Raw genomic sequence first — 18033 nt, 5'->3', positions numbered from 1 at the left:
TCATAATATTTTGCACTGCGAATACAAAGACAGCTGCTGCCAAAACACATTGTACTAAATCTACCACCGCTCCCTCTACTCCAATTTTCCTTGCTCCAATATTTTTTACATACAACAGCAAGGTGTTATAAGTTATGATAGCAGTAAATAACAGCCATCCAATAACCAACATTAAATCTGTTCTGGCCTGCAACTTGGCTGATATTAAATTCTTAGATCGCCCGGGGAGTTTCCGATGTTGTAGGGAACTAATAACATATTGAAAAATAGTGTACTCTCTGATTTACCCAGCTTGGGTTTATGAATATAAGATGCGGGACTTGTTTTCTTTAATCTAGTTCAGTTTTATGATACCTGCTTTATAGTAAAACAATATAAAGTTCAAAGGTAATTTGGGCGGTTAATTTGGAATTCTAATCTGCTTGTTCTATCCTAATGGTATTAAAAAACTTTGATGGAAATTTTAAAGTCAATTCAAGTTTTAGGCCTGACAACGGGCGCTTAAATATTTGTACGTCATTAGGATTCTGAACTTTGGAAGCAAAACAATTTTCATTATTCACACTTACTAAATAAACCTTTTAAAATATACACAATAATTTATGGTGGTAGTTAATAATGGTAGTTACTATTCATAAATAAGATGATGAATAGTCAAAAAGTCTATTTACATTTTGAAATTAAAATTACTTTTTCTTTATCCAGGTTCAGAAAATTGTCCATACGACTACATCAAGATATACGACGGCAAAGATGAATCAGCGTCAGTGATCGGAACGTTCTGCGGTATGGGCAAGTTTCCATACTCCATCATAGGAACTTCTCAAGACCTGTTCGTGGAATTTGTCAGCTCTCCTGCAGGTAAAGTAATATTATTATGTTCCTCAATAAACACTTTTATATACTATGCATCCAAAATGATTGCTGATATTTTCGGCTTGCTTCTATGAAACCGGTAAAATTAAAAGGGTTACTTTAAAATGGATAAAACCTTAAATATATGTTCATTACGTGTTTAGGGTCAATGACACTATTTGAAATGTTAATTTCAAAACAATTTTATTCATAGCGATATTTAATAGCAAGAACCGGAAAACTGAACTTATCGCTAGGTTTTTATGCGAGCTATTTACTTATTTCTAACCAAATTTTCCTAAACTTAAAATGGGGTTACATTTTACGGCAGTAAACGATAGTTAAATGTTTAATATATTAAGAAATAAATATATCGATGCTTAACAGTTTTAGTAATGGTTTCTGAATTTACATAATAATATAGTCTTTGTTCTTTAGGAAGTTTTAATCAGTTTTTACCAAAAAGCCACAAAGTACCTGACGAAATAAATAATGATTACACAGCAGTAATTTCATCAAACACAATTTGAACAATATTTCATTGTAGTTGAATTAATTACAGGTACAATTTGAAATACGTACCTAAATTAAATTCTTACTGTTATGAATTATTGCGTACTTAGGTTACCTTTGGTTGTTAGACTTAATTAATGGATTCATTTATTTCAACTTTTGTAGTATTTTTATTACAATAGAATTTCTGACTGCCTCTATGGTCTGGACAATAGAGTAAACGAGTGCTGATCGGACTAAGCGCTATTGGTATCTTTTAATTAATATTCATCTGAATTAAATAGTAGCCTGGATTTTGGTAAAGTATATGGCAATAGGCTCGCCCCCTTTTACAATGATTGTTATTAACTTATTATTAACTTTTAGATGGCAAAAATTGTATATTTATTTCGGGCGTATCAAGCATGATGTTTTTGAACGTTATAATAAAGACAATTTAACAATTAAGAATTAGTACCTAATTAGAAAATATCAAAAGTTTTCAGAATTACATAACAATTTTTTTTTCATGTACAGGTCCTCTACTAAATACCGGCTTCCATTTCAACGTCGGCAACTGGCCTGGTCACGTGGAAGCCCCCGGTTCGAAGGTTGGCACTTGCGACTGGCTGCTCACAGCAGAAACCTTGAAGAAGTCAGGAGACTCTGAAGGCATATTCTTGTCGGTGGCTCACTGGTACCCTCCACATACATCGTGCACGTATCTAATGCAAGGATTCCCGGGCCAAGTTGTGAGACTGTATTTTCCAAGGTGAGACTTTAATATAATGTTGTTCACGTTGCTTTTTACTAGTTTTGGAGCAAGTGTCACTCACGGCTTTTGGATAAGTATCGAATAAACAATTCGCTAAATAAAGTATCGGTAAAGAAATAAAAGTAGTATATTTCATGTGATATCCTAATTAACACTTATTCAAAAGTTGTTAAACTATTACTCCAGTTTTCGTTCATTAAATCATTGTCATCAATATTTCTTCGTCTTTGCCAACAGTTTCCGAATCAACCGAATAGAATCTCCAATCCAACCCTGGACGGGCGACTGTGGAGAATCTCTTACACTGTACGATGCTCCAAGACCTGATGACGCTCGGATCATAAAGACTTTCTGTGATACATTCAGCAGACCGATGGAGAAGCACGACTTTGTGTCCACTGGCAATGCTATGTTTGTGAGATTTGAGAGCAAGACGGGCAGTTATAGTGGGTAAGTGATACATTTACTGTATGATAAAAAATATCACAAAAGGTGAAATTCAAATAATATATTCAAAATTGGGATAGAACCAATTATAACTCAGTTTAAAACATTTTAAGAATGTCGAGATTGAGTCATCCACAGTCTTCTATCATTCTCTTATATTTTCTGTTGATAATTAGCAAGCTACTGACAATATTTAAGTGTATAAAACTGACCGGCACCCCTTAAGGATGCCGTAGCAACTAATTATATTATTAAGTACATTTTAGACGTCAAACTTTTGATATTTGACAGGGCCGAGTGTAGAAAATTGCGCTACTGTTTTTATTACAGTATTATAAAAGAATAAATAGAAACTCTATTCTTAAACCATTTTAATCTAAACCATAAATACAAAACAGAGGTGTATTTTTCTATGAGACAGCATTAAACAGAAAATTTATTGCAACATAAAACGTTCCACGATAAAATTGTCATTAAAACATTAAACCTACATTTTTAAGTAATTAGGTTAAAACACAACTGTGAAAGTGTAAACAAATTTTAAAATAACACTGCAAAATTAAAACCGAAATGAAAACAAGGGAACAATGCGAAACATAATTTATATCTCGCTTTAACTTAATTTTGTGGAATTTTTATGGCTTGAGAGACATTAAGCAGTCCTAATGAGGTAGCTTGTAATAAACAACGTGAATTTCAACGTTTCGCAGAAGATTCTACTCTGCGTTTGTTTGCGTGAAATTTTCCTCAGCAAATAATACCATCAATTAAATCTAAACAAGAAGGGACGAAGCAAATGGACAAACATAGACAGGCGATAGTAAATAATCTTGTTGTTGTTGCCGAAAGACGCAGGATTAACGTAAATATAAGAGATTGGGATTAAGAAAACGCATAATACTTTGAGATTGTTTTGCAAGATAAGATTTAATGAGTGCTGTATCGTGTATATTAAGTGCTCAAAATGCATCAGAGATTGAAATTGATGAATTAGGTAATTCTTATGGAGTAAAAACCTTTTTTTTTCGTTTATAATTCCTGCTTAACGAGAAAAAATTGTGAACGTCATGTATGTTATAATTATGTTATACTAGCTTTTACCCGCGACTTCGTTCGCCACCTGAATTTTCCCATTATTCGTCATTTTCCCGGGGTAAAAGTAGCCTATGTCCTTTCTCGGGTATCAAAATACCTCCATAAAAAATTTCATGCAAATTAGTTCAGTAGTTTAGGCGTGATTGAGTAACAGACGGACAGACAAACAGGCAGAGTTACTTTCGCATTTATAATATTAGTATGTATTCTACTATGGACTATCCTACATATTTTTGAAGTATCTGGTATTGATCATACAGGATTTCAATAAGCATTACTTTACAGATCTTCGCTCTACTACTGGGCGCACTACGATTTCTTCAACAACACACGTTTCGGGGAACCAGTGCCTGGTACAGCATGTGACGAGATCATAGCCTCTTGGAAGCAAAGAGCTGGCAGACTCAGGTCTCCTCTAAACACTCTGGTCTACAAGCAGGCTTCACCGGGCGAAGATGTTCATTGTTTATACAGATTTGTGACAGACAAACGGATTTATGCAAGAGTCATATTGACGATCTTGAGTGTTAATTTTAAGGTAAGCATTTTTCTCATGGGTGTTGTGTTACAAACATTTTAGTGCTTACAGTTCTTTGGTAAACTATAAGTGGGTTAAGCAACGAGGACATTTTATGGATGGGCAGCCACATCTAGTTAATTTGCCAAAGCATTTCTGTGGTTCGGTTGGCACATTATGACTCCATTTCGATCAATTTCGATCGAAATATTAGTTGCCATAATTTTGATGTATAAAAATACCATTGCAAGTATCACATTGATCTTAGAATAAACCAACCATAGTATTCTGATTGTATCAATGATAAAATGATACTGAATTAAGATAAATAATTTTATAAATAAAAGTAGTATTAACATATGCAATACAAAGTAAAATTATCATGTGACAATGCATACATATATTTTGTTTCCACAACTTAACCACTACATTAACATAAGACCACACTAAAAGTAAATACGAAAACTTTCAAAGCGTCTGACATCTTAACCCTCAACGTTCAATAGTTTCGCTGAAAGCATCCGCGTGTAATGTAACAATGCAACGTACGATTGAGACATTACATTACAATACTATACTCGTTTGAGCAGCTCATTGAACAATTCCTAGACATACAAGTGTTGCGAATAGTATTCTCTTTATTTGCAATAGTACAAGCTCTTGAAAAACTTAATGTCTAAACTACAGTATTTTTCTTGTGTTTAAACAAATGTAAATTCTGTTATAAATTCTTACGACTTGTGCACATAATACTATAATGCAACGGGTTTGAAACGCGATTGAATATTAAAGGTTGTGTTTGATAGTGAGACCATGGTCGACGCAATTCGATCGAAACGTCGGATTCACAAATGAGGTATATTTAATTTTCAATCGCGTTTAAGACCCGTTGCATTATATGAGTTCATTAAGCAAGTTGATACCCATTCGTGTCAATGTTTTTTTTTTCTTTACAGTAAGGCATTTCTCAGTCATTTTGATACTAGCTGACCCGCGCAACTTCGCTTGCGTCACCTAAGAGAATGAGTCAAAATTTTCCCCGTTTTTGTAACATTTTTCGTTACTACTCCGCTCCTAATGACCTTAGCGTGATGTTATATAGCCTATAACCTTCCTCGATTAATAAGCTATCTAATACTGATTAATAAGCTATCTAATCGGACCAGAAGTTCCTGAGATTAGCGCGTTCAAACAAACAAACAAAGTCTTCAGCTTTATAATATTAGTATAGATTTTATTGCCTACAAATTTTGCTGTTGTTTAAACAATGTATCCTTAGTATTCACTGATATGATAATCAAATATTTTTTTTTTACAATTGATTGAAAGATTCTGCTATTGATGAGTAACAAATATAAAAACAGTGATTTGAAAACTGTCCAACATTGACATCTCCTTTTATTGACAGTAACTCGTTATTACTAAGTGCTTTGAGTATCTAAAACTTGTCATAACGTGCCAATTTTCTACATTTCTATAGCAGTAATAAACTTATTCTCTCATTCATTCCTTTCATCAATCCTTTAACTCCTGAATTTGTATCTTGACATAAAACATTTTTCGTATTCCGTAAATAAAGTTATCCAATTAGTGTTTGTCCATTTAAATTCTTAAAGTTAAGTATATTTTAATACTGAATAGATAAAGTTTGTTTTAATTTCGTAATTTAATTTTAAAGATAAACGGAACTAACAATATTCCAAGTTAAATTGTTTTCAGTTAGAATTTCGTTTGTAATTAGTTTAACGGAACAATTATTGCTTTTGTTGGTTCTTACGTCTGCGTGCCGTGTGTGTGAAATGTTTAGACATCTTGTTAAAATTACAAAGATTTGGCATTATTTTGAAGATGTTACCGATTTATATTTATTTAAACATAACTTGAATACCTTAAACACCTTTATAAATTGGTAATATTCTTGTATATAATAAAAAATATATTAGAGCATAAAAAATCTTGGATACCATGTTTAGTTTACCGTTAAGTATAAAATATCTTGAGACAATTTATAATCGATCATACGATTGCAAAGTCTAATCCAAACTATGAATAGTCATACGCAGTATCTTAGTTTAGAACTGAAGTTACGAGTATCATACAGACACACATGTTTGTTATACACACATAGATACATATTTTTTTATATCATTCCCTCGTATTGTTGCTTTCAGTCAAATACTACAGTCAGTTTCATACAAGTAAACCAGTCTATTACTAAAATATTAAATACGCTTTAAGAATTAACTTGCACTAAAAATATAAAGCAGCTATCATAGCTCATTTAAATATACGACAGTTACACCAGTCGTTAAGGAAAGATTAGCCATTTATTGTTCTAACACAATGAACCGGCTACAGTTAAGATAAAATTACCAACGATGTTTATAGCACTTGTCAACTTTACACCAGTGCCAAAATTGTCTAAATTCGTTTATAGAAAACTTAGAATTCTCGTACTCGAGCCAGTTGCCACAATCATAAATCGCTGATAGCAGTATATTTCTACCATATATATTCATACCATCTTAAGCGTCCACTGGCGTCAGCCGTATGCGACGAGTCCTTATAAAATATATGAAAACTACATCTAAGTATCTACCGATCCGTGGACATAACCAACGGACTCTTACAGTTGCAATATTTACTAACAATACAATTTCTTTTCTTTATCAAATATCTAACTTTATACTCTCTTACAGGAACACCCATACACACCAGTATCCTGCCAAAACTGTTACGAAGACCGAGCAGACAAGCTTATCATTTGGGAACCTTTCCCCGCTGGGAAGTCACCGAACGTTACATTACCAGGAGTGAGCACCACGCCCCTTCCTCTCCATCTAGCTGTTCAAAGATCACTTGGTTCATGTCTTTGCGCTAAACATGCAAACGCCGTATCGAGAGCAAGACCTTACAGAGTAGTATCTTCAGGAGAAAGTCTTAACCTTCAATTGATTGTGGATAACGCTCATGCTGCAGCGTCATACTTCAAAAATCCTTTGCCTCTTTTCGAAGCTAGATACGAGTTCGTCCACGGACCTTTATGTGGGCCTGCGGTTTTAGCTGCTGCATCAGACGGTGAAATAGTCTACCCACATTTAGAAGCGCTAGGGTACATGGAACCGCCTAAAAGAATACAATGTATTTGGGATTTAGAGATTGAGGAAAAGAGAGATATCTGGTTGCATTTTGAAAGTATCAAGTTTGCTTCAAGACATTGCGAAGATGGTAATATACAAATTTATCTTCCTGGACGATTAGATCCTTATTTATCTGTCTGCGGTGACAATGTTTCTGAGACTGAAAAGATGCCCATTCTGTCAGCTGGTGAGCTAGGATTTGAGGCTTTGGAAGACCCGTTAGTGATTGAGAAAGAAAAGACAAGGTCAATTCGTATAGTATTCATCGGCAGTGCGTCTCCCGCTAGAGCAGCTTTCAAAATTGCATGGACAGGTTTGTACCATCTACCGAAAAATTCTGATGGTACCCTTATGACGTCACGTTTGACTGATGGGGAAATGAAATCTTCTGATTCTGGTCAAGGGTGTGACTTTATATGCCCAGGAGAAGCGCTCTGTATTCCAGCCAGATTGATATGTAATGGAGTCGTCAACTGTCCAAACGTGACATCTGGTGAACGTAAATTCTGGACGGCTGATGAGAAACGAGCTAGAGAGGCGTATTCTGAAGACAGTTTACGCCGTTTAGGATATTTGGACTTGTTAGGGGGTTTGCCGTTGGGACAGTTGCATGATGAGGCTCCCGAGCTCTGTGCAAGAGCGAGGAGCGTTGGAGGAGGGGATTGGACAGCACCGGCTTTAGGAGCTGGGCTGGCTATTGCGATTGGTGTGTGCGCTCTCGGTGCCGCTTGGCGCCTGTGCTGCCGCAAGCGATCCCCGGACGAGGAATCCCTGGATTACTGACACGCGGCCCGCGGTGCGCCTCACGCACCGCCCTCCCTCAACTCTCGATCTACGTCCAGGGACCTCCCCATGGACTGGAGCCTCCATTGACAGACGCTATATTGAGCGCCGGAGCCCTCCTTTGTTGATTACTGAGAACCAAGTTCTTTACCTGTTATTGTTACCCGGTAATATGGTAATATCATAATACCTATTCACATTTCTGTCAATTTTTACTAAGAACTTTTGCTATAAATATCTGTGTATAACGAGGGTTTTGAGCAGTTTGCGTTGCGTGTCGCGGGTGATTTACGCAGTTTACAAAACTTTCAATGGAGCGTAGACTTGTCGTGTTAGTAATTTTATTAATAACGACGGTTGTAAAGAAGAAAATGTTTCCGCAACTGCTCGAAGCTGTCGTTTCATGACTACATTTCTTCAATTCTGAATGTACTTTATGGATGAAACTCGTGTATTTAATGGATTTTTATTTAGGAGGGTAGTTATTCCTGGCGCTCAAGTTGATGATATTGTTTTGTAATTACTGTATATACCCTTATATCTAAATTTAAACCTAACATTACTGATGCTTCAAACGAACGATCATAGGTTAGGGCAAGGTGATAGTAGCCAAACAGTTAAGTCATTATCAATCTAGGTAGTAACTAATAGTCGTAATGTTTTTATAACATGGCGTTATTATTATACATTCCTTGAACACAAACATTGTAAGAGTTCAAACATGTTTTTTTTGTGAATTATTATGAGTTAAAAGAAAAATATGATTATTTTTGAACTCAAAACTTAACGACAACGCCTCACCTCATTTTGTGCTTGTAAAAACGGCCAAGTTCAAATAAGATCCATCCTTTACATGATGCAAACAAAATCTTGCAGAAATAATGACATTTGTAGAAAAAGACACCTAATATTTTTTGTTGAACTTGGCTCTATTTTTACTTGCACTGCCGGCTTCAAAGCGATTTGACTGACTGCGAACATCATGTATCTGTACTCGTTGTAATGTAAATAAATTTGATTAGGTGGTAAGAACGTTACTAGAATAATCAATGGCAGATTTTATTGATTTCTTCGTAATGTTTGTGAAAATAAGGTTAATTGATTGCTCATTTGACTTGTGTAGAATTGAAAAACAGGCGTTTTAGGGAAAAAATCAGCTTTGTTTAAAATGTTGGAAGCATTGTAACCATAGAGAATTTGCAGCTTTGATACAATATATTGTAAATCATTGTGACATGATTTGGCAAAGATACTTTTGAATCGGATGAATGCCAAAACACTGGTTGGCGTAGTGGTCCGACAAAATCGACGAATTATTTCAACACTTGGCTCAATTTTGCAGTTACAATAATTATAATTTAATTTATAAAATCGGCTGATATTTCGACTACGTCAGTTATATATTTCTAGCCGACTTAAAAAAAGAGGAGGTTATCATTTGGACTGTTTTTTTTCTGAATGTCGTCGTAAGTGGCTAAGGAATCGGTGAAGTCTGCCTATAAGTTAAAAAAAAACAAAATGTACACGCACTGCGGTTAGCTATACCATTAGTTGTGTATACAATAATTTAACTATAATATTTATTTAATAAATACATATATTTTGCACTGTTAGCGAATAGGTTGTTTTCACTGCCTTTCATATAAAATGCTTTTGATAACCTTATGTACAATTTGATTATTGTTTAAGTAATGTAAGCGACATTCAAACAAATCGATAATTAATAAAAAAAAATTAAACAAATTGCAGCCAATCTATAATTTTAATCCATTTATGCATCCGTGTAAGGCAAGGTCCTTCTCCCGGTGTGAGCGATGGAAAAACCTTCAGCCCGCCACGCTGGGTAAGCGCGGCGGGTTAGGAAGTTTATATACAAGTAAACATCTGTTCAAGTTTACCCCAGAAACTGACCATTCTTATCTTTGTTCATTTCAAGACAGTCATTAAAAGATTTGTAATGGATGTCGCTTACGACTTTTATTTCGAGACACAGTAACAAATAAAATTAATTAGGTAAAAAAATTGTTTGCAATAATATTTTAAAATGCTTTATTTTGACAGGACATTAGATTTTGTTAGCATTTACCGGTGGGTAATGTTAAAGAAATAAAAATATATTTTGTACAAAACAATACTTTCATTTTCCCTATCATTAAACCTTATTCCTAGAAAGCAGATATTTATGTTTACAAAACTTTGTGCCGAACTTGGTTTAAATGAAGTAGATCAAAAATATCTACCTGATGAATCATTTTCTTTGTGTAAAATTACGTTCCGACGTATTACGCACTGTGAATTTCCTAACAACAGACAAAGAAAAAAAATGCAGTTAAGTTTAGAAACAAATATGGAATAGTAATAGAATACTGTCTCGGGTTCGAATCCCAGTACCTGTTATATGGCGCGCAGTGCTCGTAAAGCCCTTGGTCCTGCGCCAGACCTCTTACCGCCGGCTGATCCGATAACCCGTCCTCGCGTGCTAGGAAACTGACGGAATAGAGACTGTTCCTGTGTATTGTAAACACACTTGGGCACTATAATTTAACTTCGACTCAGAGAAATACCTCCTATAAAACCAGTCATTGTAGAATCATGGCTAAAAGCATTATTGAGTAGATTCGAAAGCAGTGTATAAAACTATTTATTATAGACAACTCACAAACGGTCATTTGAATCGAAACTAAGCAGAGTTTGTACTACTCCTGAACCTTAACCAAATAACTCATAATACTAATATATGTACTTCTAAATAAATACTTGTACAGATACATTAACATCCAGACTCATATATACTCGTGCTTATCCACACAAATATTTGTCACGGGTATAATTTGAACCCGCCACACGGCTGCTTCGGCAATTGCGGCGAGGTGACTACGTTAACCACTGCGCCAAACGTAAAGTCAAAACAATTAAGTTAAAGATTGAAAATATTTTCAATAGAAAATTAAAAACTTCTTAGCAAATTAATTACAACAGAATCTAGATTCTTGGTTAAATATAGTTAATTTTAGAAGGAATTTCATCTTGACTTGAGGAAGAGGGATATTACTGTAAGACAGAAATAGTTCGGTGGACATTCGAGCTGAATACTAAGCCAGTTCTTAATTAAGTCTAGTCGTACCTGGATACAATGAGCAGGAGCTTCCTGTACAAAGCCGCATCTTGCAGCGATAGTAATATGGCGCTTTCCTGTATACATTAGAATAGAATATCTTCTGATTGCACTAAGTATTGATAGTAAAACTAAGTAAATTTAACCCATTATTGTCCCACCGTAGGGCAGTGGTCTCCTTCCGTAATGAAGGGATTAGGCCTTGAGTCCAGCAAGCTGCCCAATTGCGGGTTAGGGACTTTGCATACGTTCAAGAACTGTTCTAAAGAACTCTCAGACATGCAAGGTTGCGTCACGATGTTTTCCTTCACCGTTGAAACAAGTGATAATTATTTCTAATACTCACATAACTTCGAAAAGTCATTGATGTGTTGCCTATATTAGTATTATAAGGTACAATCAATCCTAAGAATAGGAACTAACAGATAACTAAGTAGCTTAGTAATTTGAAACGTATCCTCTGAAAATGTTCTGAACGTAAGAAAGTAAGACGCCCTACGCAATATGCACCTGTGAATATGTTCTTTGTTTCAGATACTAAACGGATTGAAGCGATGACGCTGCCTACGAATAATATTAAAGTATTTCTCTATTATTTTTATACATTACACTATACAGTAAAACAAGGTTTATGTGATAAAATCAACATTTGTAAAAAAACTCATTCTTCTTCTTATCGTATGGTTAGTGGTCAACCTTGTGTCAAAGTTGTTCAAGCCGCCCGAGAGGCCTTTGACGTGGCTTAACGACTGTTATCTTAGTAGATAACAACCGGGACCAAAAAAAAACAACTAAAAACTCATTTATATCACATTTTTTACAAAATAAATCCTTTAAATCACGAACAATAAGCGGCAAAATGACATAGAATCGAGTACATAAAACATAGGTCGTATATTACAAAACGTCACGGTCCACATGCTACGACGATTATTCACAAAATATTATTTATAGCGAACAATATTTCATTGTATCTGTAACGTTCAGGAATACATAAATCGTGTGTACGACAAAGAGCACTTAAAATCTATAATACGATAGCATTTTTCATAGCAACGTTTTACCCCTACTAATGTGCGATTTGGTTTACGATTCGAGTAAACTCCAACATATTTTCTTCTCACTGTACCTCGATTCTGTAGCACTATCGACTACCAACAACCGGCTAGCTACCGAAATTTTGACCGAATTTTTAGAATGTACTGCCAAAATGTTCCTTACGACACCCGTCAGAGGTGCTGATCAGATTTTCATTAAAAATTTCTCGATGACAGATCGGTTGTTGGTAGTCGATAGTAGTAGAGAATCGAGCTTCTGATCCACTTATTGAAACTGCGACATTTCGGATTTCAGCTGTTACTATTATTCGTGCTCGTAGTTTTAAGTAAGTAGTAAAGGTTTTACACGTCGATTATGCAACAGAATTAGATTCAGAATTAGATTCAGAATTGAATATGTAAGGTAAATAGGTTGTTCTTGTTTATTCAAATAACATAAAATAAAACAATCACCAGTAGCGCAAAACTAAAACAATGATAACTAAACTTGCGTTTCTCTACAGTGGGAACTGTCGTAAAACGTGACTTTTACATTTGAAATGTAGTGCCAATTTCTTCCTATGGAGCCCGCTTAAAGCGATGTGTAATTTCTTGATAGCTAACCCGTTGTTCGTAGTCGATAGTGGTAGAGAATCGACCTACGACTCCTGTCGTATTTCGTTACAACTATTTTTTCGAGCTATTTTAAATGTCATATACTGTAGAAAATCAGACTACTGTTTTATTCTGCCTATTGCATACACCTTGAGGACAGTAGTAGGGGCAGTTATTCACATAACGTATCGCTGGACGATGTTGTTTGTAAATATCGGCCCACCTGCCACCGTACTATTTTATTTTACGTCAATTTTATCGCTCGTGTCCCTTCGTTTTTCGATGGCATTGTAATCAGATCGTGGTTCTTGTTTTGAGTTCCACTTTTTCTAGAACACTTTGGTTTGTTTTAACGTCAGAACTATATGTCACTATAAACTGGGAGATAAATAATTAACTATGTTAAGTTCTTGAATTGTATAAATAATATTTGAAATAAATTAAAATATTTATTATAGCTTAGAATTTTATCTTAGAATGCCTGACGTTTCTGTTACTCTGGCCGTAGTTATGATAAGGCCGTAATTATCAGACTTTGGACTTTGAACGTCACGGTAGTAAAAATATATGTAGGAAAATACCAATAGAGTAAGAATACTCTACAAATAACAACACAATGGCTTTACCGACATAAAACCTACAAAATATTTCCTTTATTAAAATTTAATACACTGCGTACTGCAAAGCACACACTGCAATGTACACAAATATTCAATCTCATAAAACAGGTGGCGTCATAAAAGAATCGAATCAAAGCCAGTTTTTGCAAAATACTGAGAGAAAATTGGAAAAATAAAACCGATATGTACCTATCCGAAACAATTTTGAATGGAAAAATAGTTTTGGACGCAAAACAAAGGTATAATCCATATCTGACGGGTTATAAATTGGCACGTAAATGGATTTCGGATTAATTTTGTGACGACCCATTTCCTACGCACAAGATTGAAAAGTAGACAAATTTTTGTCATTTTTGTAAACATACAATATACATGCATCAATCATGCCTTTATCCTATAGGGGTAAGCAAAGACCAAAGAACTTTGGTCGGCATTGTGCATTTAAACTAAACTTGTATCATAATATAAGCAAATTCTGTACGAAATATTAAATTTTGTTACTTGATCCCGCTAGAACTAGACGGTATGCAAAGTAATTCTGTACACACAATGGTTTATAATCCATTCTAAAACACACCACTTTTAGAGTTTGTGGCAGACAATTCTTTGTAAAAAGGTGTATGATTTTTCTTATATTTTTTTCAACGCAATGGTATCGGCGTGGTGACCTAAACTAATTCAATATCTTATTCAAAATCCCATTAAAACTATAACTAACAATCGTAGGGTCATTGTAGTATCTCAATAGACGGCAGATCTATTAAATTTTTCAGTTTTTAATCAACCTGAGTATCGATTTTTTATTTCAATATTTGTGGGCGTTTGCACCGATACAATTGTTGTATTTATTTACTGTCTGAGAGTGCTTTTAGATATTGAAAAGGAACATTTTATTTTTGAGTATTTGTTCAGACTTATTGTACAGAATATGAGAGTCGAAGTTTTGAAACTGACTGGACGATTGACGGGCTATAGTTGCAATATATAGTTTTTGCTTGATAATACAATTGTATAAGTTTTCGACCAGAATTCCTATTAGTTATAATTACTGTTCAGATAGGTCACAATAATATGGATTTTTTTATGGACAAACTTATGAAAAATCATTGTATGTTTTTAACAAAACCGGGATAAAGTTGACTTGAAAAATGTTGACACTAACGGACAACCACTGAAACGTTCCAAAACTTTCGGCAACTCGTAACTACCATGCTATCGTTATCTTCTACGTGTATCATAGGGACAAAAATAAGCATTACCTTCTCTGTTCAGAAACATATCAATACAATTAAAAGATATTAATCGTCTCATTTTGCATTTATCCTTAATACCTTTTCCGTAGCACTCATCCGTAAGTATTAAGCCTTCAATATGACCTCGAAAACTCATCACTCATTATCATCGTGAGTTAATCCTTAAGACTCAACTCAAACAAACGGTACTCATTTAATTAACTTTTCGACCCACGGACCGTTGGCCTTCTGAAAAACTTTTTATTAGTTTTTCTTCCTTTTATATAGATCTTTTAAGTTAATGGAAGAGGACGTGTTACCTGTTTTATGTGAGTGATTAGGGTTTTAGAGAAAATAGGACGGTTTTTTGTGATGTTTTTTTGGTTTTAACATGGAGTAAAGAGATATTTGAAGAATATGGCTCACGATTGCGACTAGTATCACCTTACCGCTATTTTATTTTGCTTCTTAATGGTCCTATCTCTTCCTACACGTTTTGTAGCTGCTGTGTAGTTTCAAGTGGATATGTATACAATTGCTGATCGCAAGTTCTCGATTTCGATACCCGAGTCGGGTAATGCTAGGCAGCTTTTACATTTTCTCAATGTTCTTAATAATAGCCCAGAGCTGAGGTATCCTGCATATAGTAATAGGCTAAGCTCACCAGGAACCGATAATAAGTACAACAGAATCCCGTAATAAATGTAAATTAAAAAAAACACAACTTTACTAGCTTTCAGAGTAATTTAACACAACTATTGCAAACTAAAGTAACAAAGAAATACTCGACAAAGTAGTAGTCTGACGTCACACATTCTCAAGATGGCGGACGAAAAAATATAAGAAACAATCAGCGAGAATTTACAGCGGCTTCAAGTTTAACGGTGCCGATCCGGCGTTGTTATAATGACTCAACGTACTTAGCGGTACAAGTTATAGGAGGTAGCGGAAGCGTGTTTTGCTAGATTTTTTTCCAATTCATACTTTCCCATTGTTAGGTAGAGGTGTCCGCTAAACTGCTCCATTGGTCAGGCTATGCCCCTTCTACTTTGACTACCTCCACTGCAATAAATTTAGGCAGTGCCGACTAACCCCCGGGTTCGGAGTAAATTTAGCGGTATTTTATCTATTCAACAGCTTTTTTTTATACGAGTTTTGACACTATTGAATAGAACTACCGCTAAATGTTCCTCAGAAACTGGGGGTAAGTAGTTTAAGCGTGCCCTTTGCATACAGCCAAGGGTTGCACCCCAAAAACAAAACATTTTTTAATAAAAGAGAAGAATAACATCAAGATGATACCTAGCATGACACAGAGCTTGTCGACGGTCTCCGACCCGCACTTGATCAGCGCGGTGGACTCAAGGCTACCGCGAGTATGACAGTAATGGGTAAAATTTGCTTATTTATGCAGTAATTTGGTAAATTTCGATTTTGTACACATTATACAATTATACAAATATACATGTTTCATTTTTTAAATGTAAAGTACACATAACACGGTTTCCTCATAGTTACTTATTAACTAATAACAGAATAACTTACATTGAAACATTTACAAGTTCACCTCAGTTGGTAAACAAATATGTTTGCGTAACGAGATTAAACGATCAGCGGGAATTTTATCCAAATTGAACTACGTATTAATTGGCGCGGATAACTTTTGGTATTTGATATCAAAGTAAGGTTTAATTACATCGTAATGGGAATATTTAGTGCTCGATTCGAGTGTGTGGTCGATCGTCGTTTCGAGTTCGGTATTCGGTCTTGTGTGTCAAATAAACCGGACTACATTGTGTAAATGTTTGAACATTTTGAAGTATCAACTACATAAGAGTTAGAACTTAAAAACGAATGAACATTTATATAATTGTAATATAAACTGAAGAATCAAAGACATTCATAATTAATTATTACTTTGTACGGTATAAGTTTTTTGTGGAATAAACAAGTACTGAAAAGAATAGACTTAAAATGATGTAACCGTATCGTCCATAGAGATAACTAAACCAAAATTATTTTTACTTTTTAGCCTTAATTTCTTTCAGTACTGACGTCAGCAACATCAGTCGAGAATACATGCCCAATGTTCTACTGGACAGTGCACAGCGATGCTGATGAATGCAGCAGATTCTGCATAGCAGTCAGAAAAGCGTTTTTACGAGTATGTTAAGATTACAAATAGCTTCTAAGTACTTTGATAGGCTAAAACTTAGTTAATAAAAATAAATCATATTGAAATGCACAGAGACAAAAAACTATTTTGTTACCGATATCCACTACAAAATTTCAAGTAAAAACTATCCAAAAAATCGCTCCCGCTACAGCTCATCACTCAAACCGATCTACTTAGCAATACAGGGAGCTCGTAAAAAACGCTCTAAACATCCAACTGGGCCGTAAACGAGAATAAACGCTGCGTTGTAAACGTCGAACAGTAAACCTTGGCCAGGTGTTTGCGATCCAGTGAATATTCACAAGTACAATAAATGTGTTATGTCTTATCGTTTATCTAATACTAATAAACGAACTTGGAACTGAATTTGCGAGTTTAGTGCCCGTTTTGTGAGTGATTTTCGTGATTTAGGACTGAGAAGAATTGCGTTTATGTGGAGTTTTGCTAATTTAAGTTTGCTTATCGTGAATAAATTATAATTGTAGCCAATTACTGCTTGACAAACATTGTCTTTAGAAATAAAAACTAGGTCTTAAATTTATAATGCTGGCCACATGCGGATTGGCTAACTACAGCCAATAAGTCTGTTAGTAACGCTGTCACCACTAAACCGCTTAATTGATGATGACGAAATTGATCATTGAAACACTAAAAAAATATTTTATTTTTTGGGACATCTTTATCTCCCATATATCCCCACTTGAATGCATATGGAATCGCGCAGGTCAGCCAATATTTCACTATGAACAATACCAATACCAACCAATCGAGCAAAAGGTGTGTGGAATAGTGGTCAGCTTTTCAGTAAGTGTCATACCCAAATATCAACACAGCAATAAAAGCTTTAAAACTCTTACAATAACACCTAACAACAATTACCTAAAAACATTCCTTATACACAAAAATATAAACGTAAATCCTTAAACTAAGCGTCCACGTTCTGTAGTAATTAAAACAAATTCGCCTTCTCGCTCTAATCCTACAGGGTGTTTGCTTATTCACATGGTGTTGTAGTTATTTTCAGCTTGTTCCGCTCGGATTAGAGTAAAGCCTCACTAATTGGAGCCGAGCAGATTCTGTGTTAGTGGAAACAGTTATAGCGAATGATAGAAACTATCGTTTTGGAATTAAATT

General features: G+C 34.9%; 1 protein-coding gene across 1 annotated transcript in view; it reads left to right on the top strand.

Annotated features, from left to right (window-relative positions):
- Nucleotides 1-10316, top strand: part of LOC142975110 (uncharacterized) — a 102110-nt gene extending 91794 nt beyond the window's left edge. The window contains exons 8-12 of the mRNA XM_076117797.1: nucleotides 706-861; nucleotides 1885-2119; nucleotides 2360-2572; nucleotides 3950-4202; nucleotides 6881-10316. Coding sequence (XP_075973912.1) covers nucleotides 706-861; nucleotides 1885-2119; nucleotides 2360-2572; nucleotides 3950-4202; nucleotides 6881-8104 — 2081 coding nt within the window. The 3' untranslated portion in view covers nucleotides 8105-10316. The remainder of the gene's footprint in view (nucleotides 1-705; nucleotides 862-1884; nucleotides 2120-2359; nucleotides 2573-3949; nucleotides 4203-6880) is intronic.
- The last annotated feature ends 7717 nt before the right edge of the window (nucleotides 10317-18033 follow it).

The sequence above is a fragment of the Anticarsia gemmatalis genome, chromosome 8 (assembly GCF_050436995.1).
Source record: "Anticarsia gemmatalis isolate Benzon Research Colony breed Stoneville strain chromosome 8, ilAntGemm2 primary, whole genome shotgun sequence".
NCBI lineage: Eukaryota > Metazoa > Arthropoda > Insecta > Lepidoptera > Erebidae > Anticarsia > Anticarsia gemmatalis.
The sequence above is the reverse complement of the archived record's forward strand: the minus strand, read 5'-3'. Positions and strand labels throughout refer to the sequence as shown.